At 55.1% G+C, this 11346-nt stretch overlaps 2 protein-coding genes across 8 annotated transcripts; both read left to right on the top strand.

The window, feature by feature from the left end:
- Window positions 1-6: 6 nt before the first annotated feature.
- On the top strand, window positions 7-5862 carry NABP2 (nucleic acid binding protein 2). 6 transcript variants are annotated; one of them, XM_081247994.1, is made up of 7 exons: window positions 7-214; window positions 1989-2090; window positions 2497-2635; window positions 2740-2811; window positions 2988-3069; window positions 3164-3227; window positions 5340-5862. In XM_081247994.1, the coding sequence occupies exons 2-7, from the start codon at window positions 2012-2014 to the stop codon at window positions 5537-5539; spliced, it is 636 nt and encodes a 211-aa protein (XP_081104120.1). In that variant the 5' UTR covers window positions 7-214; window positions 1989-2011; the 3' UTR covers window positions 5540-5862. The 6 variants fall into 6 exon arrangements, with proteins under 6 accessions (XP_081104120.1, XP_081104122.1, XP_081104121.1 ...); XM_081247996.1 differs by lacking the exon at window positions 7-214 and adding an exon at window positions 311-562; XM_081247995.1 differs by lacking the exon at window positions 7-214 and adding an exon at window positions 1493-1577.
- An 878-nt stretch (window positions 5863-6740) lies between these two features.
- SLC39A5 (solute carrier family 39 member 5) lies at window positions 6741-11320 on the top strand (the record flags this gene model as incomplete). Of its 2 annotated transcripts, none has more annotated exons than XM_081248221.1 (11): window positions 6741-6888; window positions 7191-7557; window positions 7755-7938; window positions 8756-8918; window positions 9077-9246; window positions 9475-9615; window positions 9997-10093; window positions 10181-10318; window positions 10539-10619; window positions 10757-10947; window positions 11177-11320. In XM_081248221.1, the coding sequence occupies exons 2-11, from the start codon at window positions 7262-7264 to the stop codon at window positions 11318-11320; spliced, it is 1605 nt and encodes a 534-aa protein (XP_081104347.1). In that variant the 5' UTR covers window positions 6741-6888; window positions 7191-7261. The 2 variants fall into 2 exon arrangements, with proteins under 2 accessions (XP_081104347.1, XP_081104346.1); XM_081248220.1 differs by having other exon boundaries at window positions 10181-10351.
- Between the last annotated feature and the right edge of the window lie 26 nt (window positions 11321-11346).

The following is an 11346-nucleotide window of genomic DNA, read 5'->3' as shown; positions in this document are numbered from 1 at the left end:
TAGCCATTTGGGAGGGAGAGCTCTATGTTCTTCCCAGCGTGAGCGTCAGCGGCAGAGCTGGAGGCCGACTCTCCCGGAGCGCGAGACTTCGCTTTGGAGGGGTACACGTGTTCGTGCCCTAAAGCTGATGCGGTTTGCTGCGAGATCGTCTCTAGGAGGCTGGCCTGCAGTGACCTGCCGTCTCCCCGGTCCCTCTCCCGTTTCCAGAGCCGTGGTCAGCATCCCGGAGCCTCCCGATCTTATGACTCATGGTCATGGGAGTGGATATATAGTCAACAAGGCGACCACGGGGTGGGGAATGGGGGAGTGTCTGACCGGACAACTTTGATCTAGGGTTGCCCGCCTCTCTCCCAGTCGCACTCCTGACGTCTTTAAGTCGGCCTTCCAAACACTTGTACAGTTCCCTGAAACACCTAAGGGGAGAGGAGGGAGATAAAATGTCCCTCTTCCCGGGTTGTGGTTTGATTTCCTTAGGGTACAGCACCATGGCTGGGGGTGTGGGCGGGAGAGAACTTGAGCTCCGAGGAAAGTCAAGGTGGAGCCTAAAGCCCTCTAGGAGAAGGTAAGGGATTGATTAAGCAAACCAAGGCATTACAATTACATGGCCTCTTAGGCTAATCTGATAGTAAGCAGTATTTGGTATGGATATTCGCTAAGCAAATGGTAATGCACATGTACGTATATTGTTTATATATAATTGGTCTATAGGCAACATTACAGAGCTAGCTGCTTTTTGTTGACTATGTAACAAGTCTCAAAGGGAACTAAAGGTTCGGGCCTCTTTTCAGTCTCTGAGGGGACCCTGAGATCTAGTGAGATAAGTGCATTAGGAACAGGTAGGTGCCTTTCAAACTGTGAGAGTCTAATGCAAATGTTGCTTTCGGTGCCCCAGATTCCATTACTTCCAAAGGGGGAGGGGGTGAGTCGGCCTGTTGTCTGTCTCTACTGTGAGTGCTGCGTTTTCCAGAGATCTTGACCAAGCTGGATAGTGCATTAAAGTCGAGGACCCCAAATCAGGAATAAAGATGAGAGTTAAAGCAGTTGGAGAAGAGGAGGAAACTGCCTGCTGTGTGCTAGACACAGCTTGTTATATAACTTCGTTTTCTCGTCTGCAAAATGGGATCACATACTGAAGAACTGTCAAGAAAAGAAGTGATGAGCCGGGTTTCATACTTCTGTCCGCCGGATTCCAAAAACCTTTGGTCCTTTTTCCACTGGGTCACGTCTAGGAGAAACAAATCTTAGTGCATTCTCCTAGTCAAGTGGAGGAAAATTGGTACCTGAGACGCCCCCTGGTGGTCTACGTGTTTTCTTGCGCAGCCAACCCTTTCCCGGGCTCCTTTAATACCTTAAATCCCACCCGCTTCGCGGCGCGTTAATCTCGGATCGCGATTGGCCGGGTGGGGACTGGAGGCGGGACGCCGGTGGTGGTGGGGGGCCGGGGCGGTGCTGATTGGCTGGAGGAGGCCCGCCGGGGGAAACTTCCGGGAATGTTCGCTCTCCAGCGTTCCATTGGTCCACATCCGGCGGCGGCGGGGCCTTTGGCTCCCCCTGCGGGCGGCTCAGTGGCGTGCACTGTACGGCGGGCTGGCTGGGTGGGTAGTGGGCTGCGGGTCGGGGAGAGGATGCACCGAGTCCCCGGTTGTCCAGATGAGGGTTCGGGAGGGTTTGGCGAGTGAGATTCCATTCCTTGGCTCCGCACCAGGTTCCCTGCCCCCGTCTCCGTCGGCTTCCCTACTTCGGGGCTTGATACTGAAAGAGCATCCCGGGAGGGGGGCTTCCAGCCCAGAAGCAGTCGATCCAGAGACCCCCCGAATTCTGATCTTGAAGTTGGAAGCCCCTGGGGAAGTTCGTTTCTACCGTTTTAGAAGAGTTAGAGGGTTGGAGGCTGCCTGACCCCAGCCTAGTGTGATAGGTAGGCCTTGCGAAGTGGACATGGGGGCAAAGGCTCCAAGCGTTGAGCCTTCGTCCCCTTTCCCCCCTTCTAGTGGGGTGCTGAGGCTCGGGCAGCATGACGACGGAGACCTTCGTGAAGGATATCAAGCCCGGGCTCAAGAACCTGAACCTCATCTTCATTGTGCTGGAGACAGGTGGCTCTGCTGGCGCGGTGGGCCCCCTGCGCTCATTCTCGGGGTTGGGGGCCAGGAGGGGGGAAACATCACCTCCGTTCTTAACTTGCACCCAGCATGGCAGGGCGCACCACAGGACTGCTCACGCCCGGTCTCTCTCCTCGCCCCCACCCGGAGAGTTGCAGTGTAGGGTAGATGGATGGAACTCTTGCCAGATCCAAGCCTCCAGTGCCTCTTGGGCCTCTTCCCACTCAGGGCTCTCTCCATGGTGCTGGGCCCTCCCTCACCTGCCCCAGGGATTTGACTTTGCCCTGTTTGTACACCTTTTTCCTCACTCCACCAATATCTAGACCTCATCCCTCTGATCACCACCACCCCCATTTATTTGACCATCCACCCCCCAACCCCATTGTTCTGTTCCCTCCAGGCCGAGTGACCAAGACAAAGGACGGGCACGAGGTTCGGACCTGCAAAGTGGCAGACAAAACTGGCAGCATCAATATCTCCGTCTGGGACGACGTGGGCAACCTGATCCAGCCTGGGGATATTATCCGGCTCACCAAAGGGTAAGCCATCAGGTGACTTCTGGCTATTCAAGGGCAGTAACGGGGCGGGGGGGGGGGATTAACAGTCCCTGTAACTCTGAATCCTGCTTTTTGTGACCCCACAGGTACGCTTCAGTGTTCAAAGGTTGTCTGACATTGTACACTGGCCGTGGGGGTGATCTTCAGAAGATTGGAGAGTAAGTGCTGTCTTGGAGCTGGGGATGTAGAAGCACCAGGCCAAGGAGAGAAGTTTGAGGTTTGCAAGGAGACAGCATAAGGGTGTGCATTCCCTGTCCTGTACCTGGACCTTTCTGAGGTTTCCAGAGTAGCCCAGAGGTTGGGCCTGAGGCTTTGCCACTTTCTCCCCTTGCAGATTCTGTATGGTTTATTCTGAGGTTCCTAACTTCAGTGAGCCAAATCCAGAATACAGCGCCCAGCAGGCACCCAGCAAGACGGTGAGTCCCATGGCTGTGCTGTGCGGAAGGAGGGCAGGTCAGGCCAAGAAGCACGGTAGGGAGTGAGGTCTGAATGTGTCATTTGTGCCTTCAGGTGCAGAACGACAGCAGCCCTACGGCTCCCCAGCCTACCACCGGACCCCCTGCCACTTCTCCAGGTAAACCTGTTCCTTCCATCCACTGGTCCTCCTAGTTCTAATCTCCCCAGCCTGGAAAGATGCATTGCCCTCATCCCTTTTCCAAATCTCTCTTCTCAGTTCTTTTGCAGGTCCCTGGGGTGAAAAGATTTGGGGCCATGTTTCTATCACTGATAGAGCTCCCTTTTGCCACTGCCACTCAAAGGCAAAAATGAGAGCAGTTTCTCCACAAAGACTGCCCTCTTTCATTCTAGCTTGTTCCTCTCTGCTTCTTCTCTGGCAGAAGCTTGCTTTTTTTCCCCTTGCCTATTTTGATTCATTATCAGCTCTGATACACTGTTACTTACAAGACTCAGCATGGAATCCACACTGCACAACTTTAAGCACTAAATAGTTCCCCTTTAGGGTTGCCACTTTCTTGAAAACTAAAGGCCCTGCTTCTAGGCCTTGGCCCTCAGGATTATGGTTCTTCCAACTCAGAAGCCCCTGCTTTTGGTCTCTTGAGGAATTTGGCTTACTGCAGATCATCAGCTTTTGATTAGAATCACTCACCAACATCATTTCCTTCGTCTCCTGGCTTCTCCTTAGGAACCTGGTTTTTATTGCTCTTTTCTCCTTCTGGGTCATCTCGCAGCTGACCCTACCACTCCTGGGTGTTTGTCTCTCTCTTGCCTCTGATCCATGCCTTACTTTTCTCCCTGTGACACTAGGCTTCAGGCTTCCTCTGCCCTTCCTCAGTCTGTGTCTGCATCCCCAGTTACCATGGTTTCCAAAATTGTCTGTGTCAGAACCACTCAGGGTCACGGTGTTTTTTAGAAACACCGTGAAATAACAACATTTAATTCCACCACAAAAAAGTAGCATCCATGTTTTCAACTGAAAATATGACTATTACGTATTCTCAGGTCTCCATAACTCCATAATTTATAAAAATATTTTAAATAAGGTACACTTAAGCCTGTTTGTCCCTAATATTCATTTGCCAGATGTTTATTCGCTTTGTCATCTGCTAACAGGTACAGAAGGCTTTAAAAAAAACATGTGGCATAAAAATGATGACTTTCTACATACTCCTCATTTTTTCTGTGAATTAAGGAAAGGGCTTTATTCTTCCATTTTGGCTGCAGATATCTTAGTCTGATGGAGCAGAAGGATTCAGCAGGGATATGGTTAGGGTTCATGACGCCCTATGTATGTGAGAGGCAGGCCTCTGCCTTCATTTAACAAGCATTTATAGATGAGGAATGCCAAAGAAAAAACATAGCACTTGCCTTGAGGAGCTTGCAGTCCATGAAGGAAATAGTCCCACAGACAACAGTTGTAACACACTGTGGTAAGTGTGGTGATAATGATTTGCACAGCTAAGGTAGTTCAAGGAAACCATCAAACACTGAAAATATACACAAAAATGTTGTCTATTATTTTGGGGGCGTGAGAGTATGTATAATAGTTTTTTTGCTTACTCTGTGAGAGTATGTATAGTAGTTTTTTTGCTTATTCTTATTTCTATTTTCCCAAGTGAACATGTATCATTGTGATACAAACCACCACACTTTTTTCTTTCTTTCTTTCTTTTAAGATCCTTCTTACATTTTGAGATAGAAACTTCAGGCCCTTCCTTTTCCAATGCTTCTCCAGTCTTACAGTCACTTTTGGTCAAGGGATCTTTTGTCGGTGGTCCTTGAGCCTAGAACTAAACAGCTAATTCTAGATCTGACTCCTAATGATACAGAGGTGGATAAAAGAGAAAAAAAAATATCAGGAATTCCCCACAGTCCAGTGGTCAGGACTCCACACTTTCACGGCCGAGGGCCCAGGTTCAATCTCTGGTTTGGGGAACTAAGATTTTAAAAGCTGCATGGCGCAGCCAAAAAAAAAAACAATTACAAAAAAAAGAAAGAAAAAATATCATACGACAGTTCATGTAGCAACTGCCAAAATGATGATTGCATCTTCTCTGGGGCCCCATTCCTACAACTCACATTCTTTGCACTTGGTCCCACAGCATCAATGTGCAGTTGTGCTTGGTGGAGACTGTGCTGCCTGCTGGGGTTGGAGGGAGGCCTTGGGGATGGATGCCTGCCTACCTTAGTTCTCTAATTCCGGTTTTTCTTCCCCTTCTCCCACAACTAGCCTCTGAGAGCCAGAATGGGAATGGACTGAGCACCCCACCAGGTCCTGGTGGTGGCCCACACCCACCTCACACTCCCCCCCACCCCCCCACCCCCCGAATTACCCGAAGCCAGCCCAACCACACGCCTGCCGGCCCTCCTGGCCCCTCCAGCAGCCCTGTCAGTAATGGCAAAGAAACCCGGAGGAGCAGCAAGAGATAGCAAGACATTCTTCCTCCCTGCCACCAGCCACAACCCAGGTTTCTGCTAGAGAACACAGCTTTCTACTGGGCTGCTGGCTTTGGGGGGAAGGGGGTGTGTAGGAGTATTTTAGCCACTAAACTTCACTGGAGGGGTGGTGAGCGGTGGCCTTATCCACCCTCAGCCCATAGTCCCCTCGTCAGCTGAAGCGGCCTGTCCCCTGGGAGTCCGGGCCCGCTGCCTCCCCTCTTTCCTCTTTAGAAACGACGGTTACAGTCTGTTTCTTGGGTGTGTGATGTGGAAGTTTAATTGAATCCCTCCTTCCTAATAAATGTTACCACTCTGTACTGGACTCCTTTGCTCTTTGTGGGAAAATGAAGAGGTCGGCAGCTGGGCATTTGGGAGAGTGGGGTGTCCCTAGGAGGTGGAGGGGAGATAGGTTACAGGCAAGGCCTGGGCAAAGGAGGCCTGCCCCTTTAAGGTAGTGCCCCTCCCCTGCCCCCTCCCTGCCGGTGACCCTTGTCCGCCAGCCTGCCTACCCCCCACAGCTGGAGCCAAGAAGACTGTGTCCCCCTTCCTCTGGGCGTCCTTCCTGTTTCCTGCTGTCAGGTAACACTGACCTCGACCCCCTGGACCAGTCACCCCAGTCAGACTGTGCTCCCCAACCTTAAGCCAGGTCAGACATCTGAGGAGGCCCAGATACTCTTTTTCTCTTCCCACCAGAGCGTCCCCTCTTGTGGTCATAGATTCCCAGAGTTCTGGCTCTTACTCTTCTGGGATGAGGAAGTGCTAAAAACAATTTCTTCCCCATGCATCTGGGGTTGCCACTTATCTGCCTCTTTACCCTCCTCTCCAGCTTAGGGACACCTGGGTCCAACTTTCCCAGGGAATGTGGGGATGGGGGTTGGAGATGAATGAAGCCCGATGCCATATGTAAGGTAGGTGAGGTGGGAGTATAGGCAGGGAGAGGCTCAGAGGGTACCACCTGGGTTGGGGTGTAAATTATTTAGAAGAAAAGCCCAGGCCCTGGTTCTCCTTGGCCATGTGGCTTTTCCAGGGGCAGAGGGTGGCCCCTCCCTACTCAGGGGCCCAGCCAAGACTGACCTTTGACCCCCACCCCAGAGACCAGTGAACCATTAACTCCTCTCTGATGTAAGCCTTCTCACACTGGCACCTCCCTGGCCCCACCCTCAGGCAGGTGGGCTAGGAGGGGGGCTTGTCCATCCCAGCCCTCTATCTGACATGGCCTCCGATCTACCTGGGCAGCTGGAGGCTGAGTCTGGCTCCCCTCCACGACCCAGGAACCTCTAAGTGTCCACAGCGAGGCCTCATGGGGACCTGAGGTGACGGCTCTCACACTGCCAGTGGGGGTGAGGCCCTGGGGATTGAGGGGGGATAGAGAGGTGGGGTGAGGTTGAGGGGTGGGGTCTGGGGGATAGGGGAGGGACAGTGACAGGTCAGTTCTGGATCAGGTGAGGGGAGTGTTCTGGTTCAGGGAACGTGCTCTAGGAACTGGGAAGCAAGAGGCTGCTCAGAAGGAGGCAGTGGGGAGGAAGGAAAGAGGCTGCCGCTGCAGCATTCGAGGAGGGGGTGGTGTGAGGGGTGCAGGCTCCCCAGGCCCTGGGCTGGACAGCAGGGCAGGAACCCCAGCCCCTCCTCCTTGTTCTTCCAGGGCACGGTCCTCAGGATGTTCCTGGGGGAGTAGAAGCTGGAACCAGAGCCTCTAACCCTGTCCCCCCAATAATGGGGCCCCCAGTGAGTCATCTGCTGGCTGGCCTGTGTGTGTGGGTGGCCTTGGGCTGGGTAGGGGGCTCAGCCCCCTACCTGGGCCCTGCTGAGCAGGAGCAGAACCATTACCTGGCCCAGCTGTTTGGCCTGTATGGGGAGAATGGGACGCTGACTGCAGGGGGCCTAGCGAGGCTTCTCCACAGCCTGGGGCTAGGCCGAGTTCAGGCCCTCCACCTGGGACACCACGGGCCTCCAGCTGGGCCTCCAGCTGGTCGGGCTCCACCCCCAGCTGGAGACAATTCCACGCACAGGTATTAACCCCTCTCCCCGCCCCAAAACGTCACACCCCAGCTCTTCTCAGTACTTGGATCAGTCCCCTCTGGCTCTGGCTTCCTAAAATCAGATTCCTGGAATTACCGATTTTTCAGAACCTGACTCGTTATATCCTTTCAAGGCCCCTTTCTGAGAGAACATGAGTAAGTCTGACTTTGCTATCCATCCACTCTAGGCCCCAGGACCCCGAGCTGAGTGTGGACGTCTGGGCAGGGCTGCCTCTGCACCCGTCTGGGCGGGGTGACCTGGAGGAGACCGAGGCCCCAGCACCACCCCATGGGCCAGCCCCATCGGGCCTGGGCCTCTTTCACAGGCTTCTGCTGCTGGACCATTCACTGGCTGACCATCTGAATGAGGATGTGAGTCTGATGATCTGTAGCGAGGGGAAAGGAGCCATGGGATTTAGATGGCCTGAAATGTTTAAAAAGTCAGTCATTTAAAATGGTTACTTAGAAAAAAATCCAGGTGTGATCTTAGGGTATGTTATTCCAGTAGTGAAATATGTCCCCTCTGGCCTCAGAGTAGATAAACCCATACCCCAAGCTCCAAGACTTGGTTTAGGGGCCACACTTGGCAAAGCAGAGAATTCAGAGAAGCAGCCCAGGGTAGCCTCTGGGGCTGGTTATCTGGAGAATGCGGCCTGCAGGCGGTAGATGGCTGTCTTCATCCAGAAAGTCGGTGAACTGGTTCCATGTACACCAGAGGGCAGCCAAAGCCAACCTGAAACAGGCCTGGTGAGGTGAGCACCCCATCCCAGGAAGCATTCAAGCCAAGGCTGGTTGAACAAGTGACAGGGCTGCTGAGAGGACGGTTGGATGGCATTTTAGGTTCTTTTCCCTTCTAAGATTCTGCAGTGGAGGGCTCTAGTTGTCCAACCAATTCCATCACCAAATCAGTGAGATGTCAGGGGCTTGGGAGGGAGGGAGATGATGGCGATGTTCACTAGCGCCCAGTCTGTACTGAACTGAATATTTGCATTGGTTTGAATATTCACTAATAATGAACACACACTGGTTATACCTAACTGTCCCGAGTCCCTGATGCACCTGCCAGTGTGGGCAAAGGGGACCCTGGGAGAGACCCAGGAGCCCATGCAATGGAAGGGCAGACATTAAAGGTCCGAGTCACAGTTCTCAGCAATTCCCCAATGTGTGACCTCCAACTCCACTTCCCTAGTGTCTGAATGGCTCCCAGCTGCTGGTCAATTTTGGCTTGAGCCCTGCTGCTCCTCTGACCCCTCATCAGTTTGCTCTGCTGTGTCCAGCCCTGCTTTATCAGATTGACAGCCGTGTCTGCATCCGGGCCCCAGCTCCAACCCCCCAACGGGATCTGCTATCTGGTCAGTGGGGGAGAGCAAGTGGTGGGGCACCTGAATCCTGTAGGGAGTGGGGCCCAAGCCAAGGAAGGGGGTTCGTTGGGGTCCCTCCTCCCCTTGCAGCATTTCCTTTAAGGCCTCCCTTTCAGCCATGCCTAACTTCAGCCCCTGATTCTCCCCAGCCCTGGTTCATAGTGCCCTGGCAGTCCTGCTGCTCAGCCTGCCTGCTCCCCTCTCCTTGCTGCTGCTGCGGCTCCTGGGACCTCATCTGTTGCAGCCCCTGCTGGGCTTTCTGGGGGCCCTGGCCGTGGGCACTCTTTGTGGGGACGCCCTGCTACACCTGCTGCCACATGTACGTGAAGCCCCTTTCCTGTCCCCCTGCCCCAGGGGTGGAGAGCCTCCATGGAGCCAGTGTGTTCCCAGTCATAGGACATCCTCTCTCCCACCCCAGCTTCAGCCCACAGCTGCCTTCTAGTAGAGCGTATGAGTGAAGGCTCACCACCTCTCTCCGCCATCTCAGGAGGGGGATGCTGTCGGGTGCAGGGGCTTCCAGAGTCTGCCCTGACCGCCTCTCTGTCAGGCGCAAGGAGGGCAGCATGCTGGACCTGGTGGGCAGCCAGAGGAGGACCTGGGACCAGGACTGTCGGTGCTTGGCGGTCTCTTTCTTCTCTTCGTCCTGGAGAACATGCTAGGGCTTTTGCGGCGCCGAGGGCTCAAGCCAGTGAGTGACACCCTTTTGTCCTCTTCCTGCCGAGAACAGAGCCCTAGCCAACAACTGGCCACTCAAGCCAGGAGGTGAGGGGCCAAGTGCGCTCCTGGCTCTGACGTTTGTCTGACTGTGCAGGACCTGACAGCTAACAGGGAGTGGGTTGGGGCTCCTCAGCATAGACCCAGGACTTCCGGCCCAACGGCCTCCTCTCCTGAGTTCAAGTCAACAAGAAACAGAGAGGTGCCAGCCTGGGAAGAGAGCAGAGGCCAGAGAACATCCCCAAGTGGCAGAGGGGGGACCAGGTGTTCACTTTCCCTGCCGGCAGCCTGGCCGCTCCTCAGCCCCCAGCTCTGCTGCCCCCTCCCTCAGGAGGGACACCCTCTGCCATTTCAGAGATGCTGCCGGCAAAAAAGAAAGGATCTCAGAACTCCAAACCTGGACCCGGAGGATGGCAGTGGGATGGCGCTTCGTCCCCTGCAGGCAGTTCCAGGTGACCGGAGGAGGACATGAAGAGCGGGCGCTGGCTCTCAGCTCTCACTCGCAGCCACCGACACTGCTCTTTTCCTCCTTCCCACAGAGCCAGGGGCTCAGGGCCAGAGGGAGCAGGACAGCCAGCCCCCAGCAGTCCTGGCCCCACCTGGGTGCCAAGGCCACAGTCATGGATGTCAGGGTGGCGGTGGCACCAATATCACGTGGATGGTCCTCCTGGGGGATGGTCTGCACAACCTCACTGATGGGCTGGCCATAGGTGTGAGGGGGGAGGGAGGGAGGGAGAGGGTAGGCCTCCTAGTTACTGGATGGGGCAGGGAGAGAGCTACCAGGAAGCGGAGGGGGGCGGGGCGGGGAATGGGAGGATCACAGAGGGAATGCGGGCCCCAGCCTCCTCTGGGGAGAGCTTTCTTCCAGACTGACCACCTCCCATCCTGCCCACCCAGGCGCTGCCTTCTCTGATGGCTTCTCCAGTGGCCTCAGCACCACAGTAGCAGTCTTCTGCCACGAGCTGCCCCACGAACTGGGTAGGAATGGCAGGAGTGGAGTGGGGTCGACTCCAGAAAGGAGAGACCTCCAAGGGGTGGAACTTGGAGGCTGGCGGTGACATGGGTGAGGGGCAGCCCTGGCGTACTCCCTCCTACCCTGTCCTCTCTCCCCACAGGTGACTTCGCGATGCTGCTCCAGGCAGGGCTGCCCTTCCGGCGGCTGCTGCTGCTGAGCCTGGTGTCTGGAGCCCTGGGACTAGGGGGTGCAGCCCTGGGGGTGGGGCTCAGTTTGGGCCCTGTCCCTCTCACTCCCTGGGTGTTTGGGGTCACTGCCGGGGTCTTCCTCTACGTGGCCCTTGTGGACATGGTGAGGTGTGGGGTAGTGCGGAGAAACCAAGGGAAGTGGGGTGGGTGTAGAGGAGAGGGAAGTATCAGTCCCTCTGCTTCCCCCTGTGGCCCCCCAGAAGGGTGGCTGGACTATGTCTGAGAAACGGGGGTGTGGAAGAGCTTGGGTGGGGGAGAGCTGCTGACATCTCCCTCTCCTGTTTTAGGAGCAGAGACAGGGCCAGGATCCTGATGTTGTTATTTTCTTTCAGCTACCAGCCCTGCTTCGTCCACCTGGGCCCCTCCCTACGCTCAATGTGCTACTGCAGGGGCTGGGGCTGCTGCTGGGGGGCGGCCTCATGCTCACCATAGCCCTGCTGGAGGAGCAGCTGTGGCCTCTGGTCTCTGATGGCTGATGGGGGCCAGTGGAAAGGCGTCCAGG

The sequence above is a fragment of the Mesoplodon bidens genome (assembly GCF_964165515.1).
Source record: "Mesoplodon bidens genome assembly, chromosome: 11".
In the NCBI taxonomy this organism is placed as follows: Eukaryota; Metazoa; Chordata; class Mammalia; order Artiodactyla; family Ziphiidae; genus Mesoplodon; species Mesoplodon bidens.
This window is presented reverse-complemented; position numbering and strand designations above follow the sequence as displayed.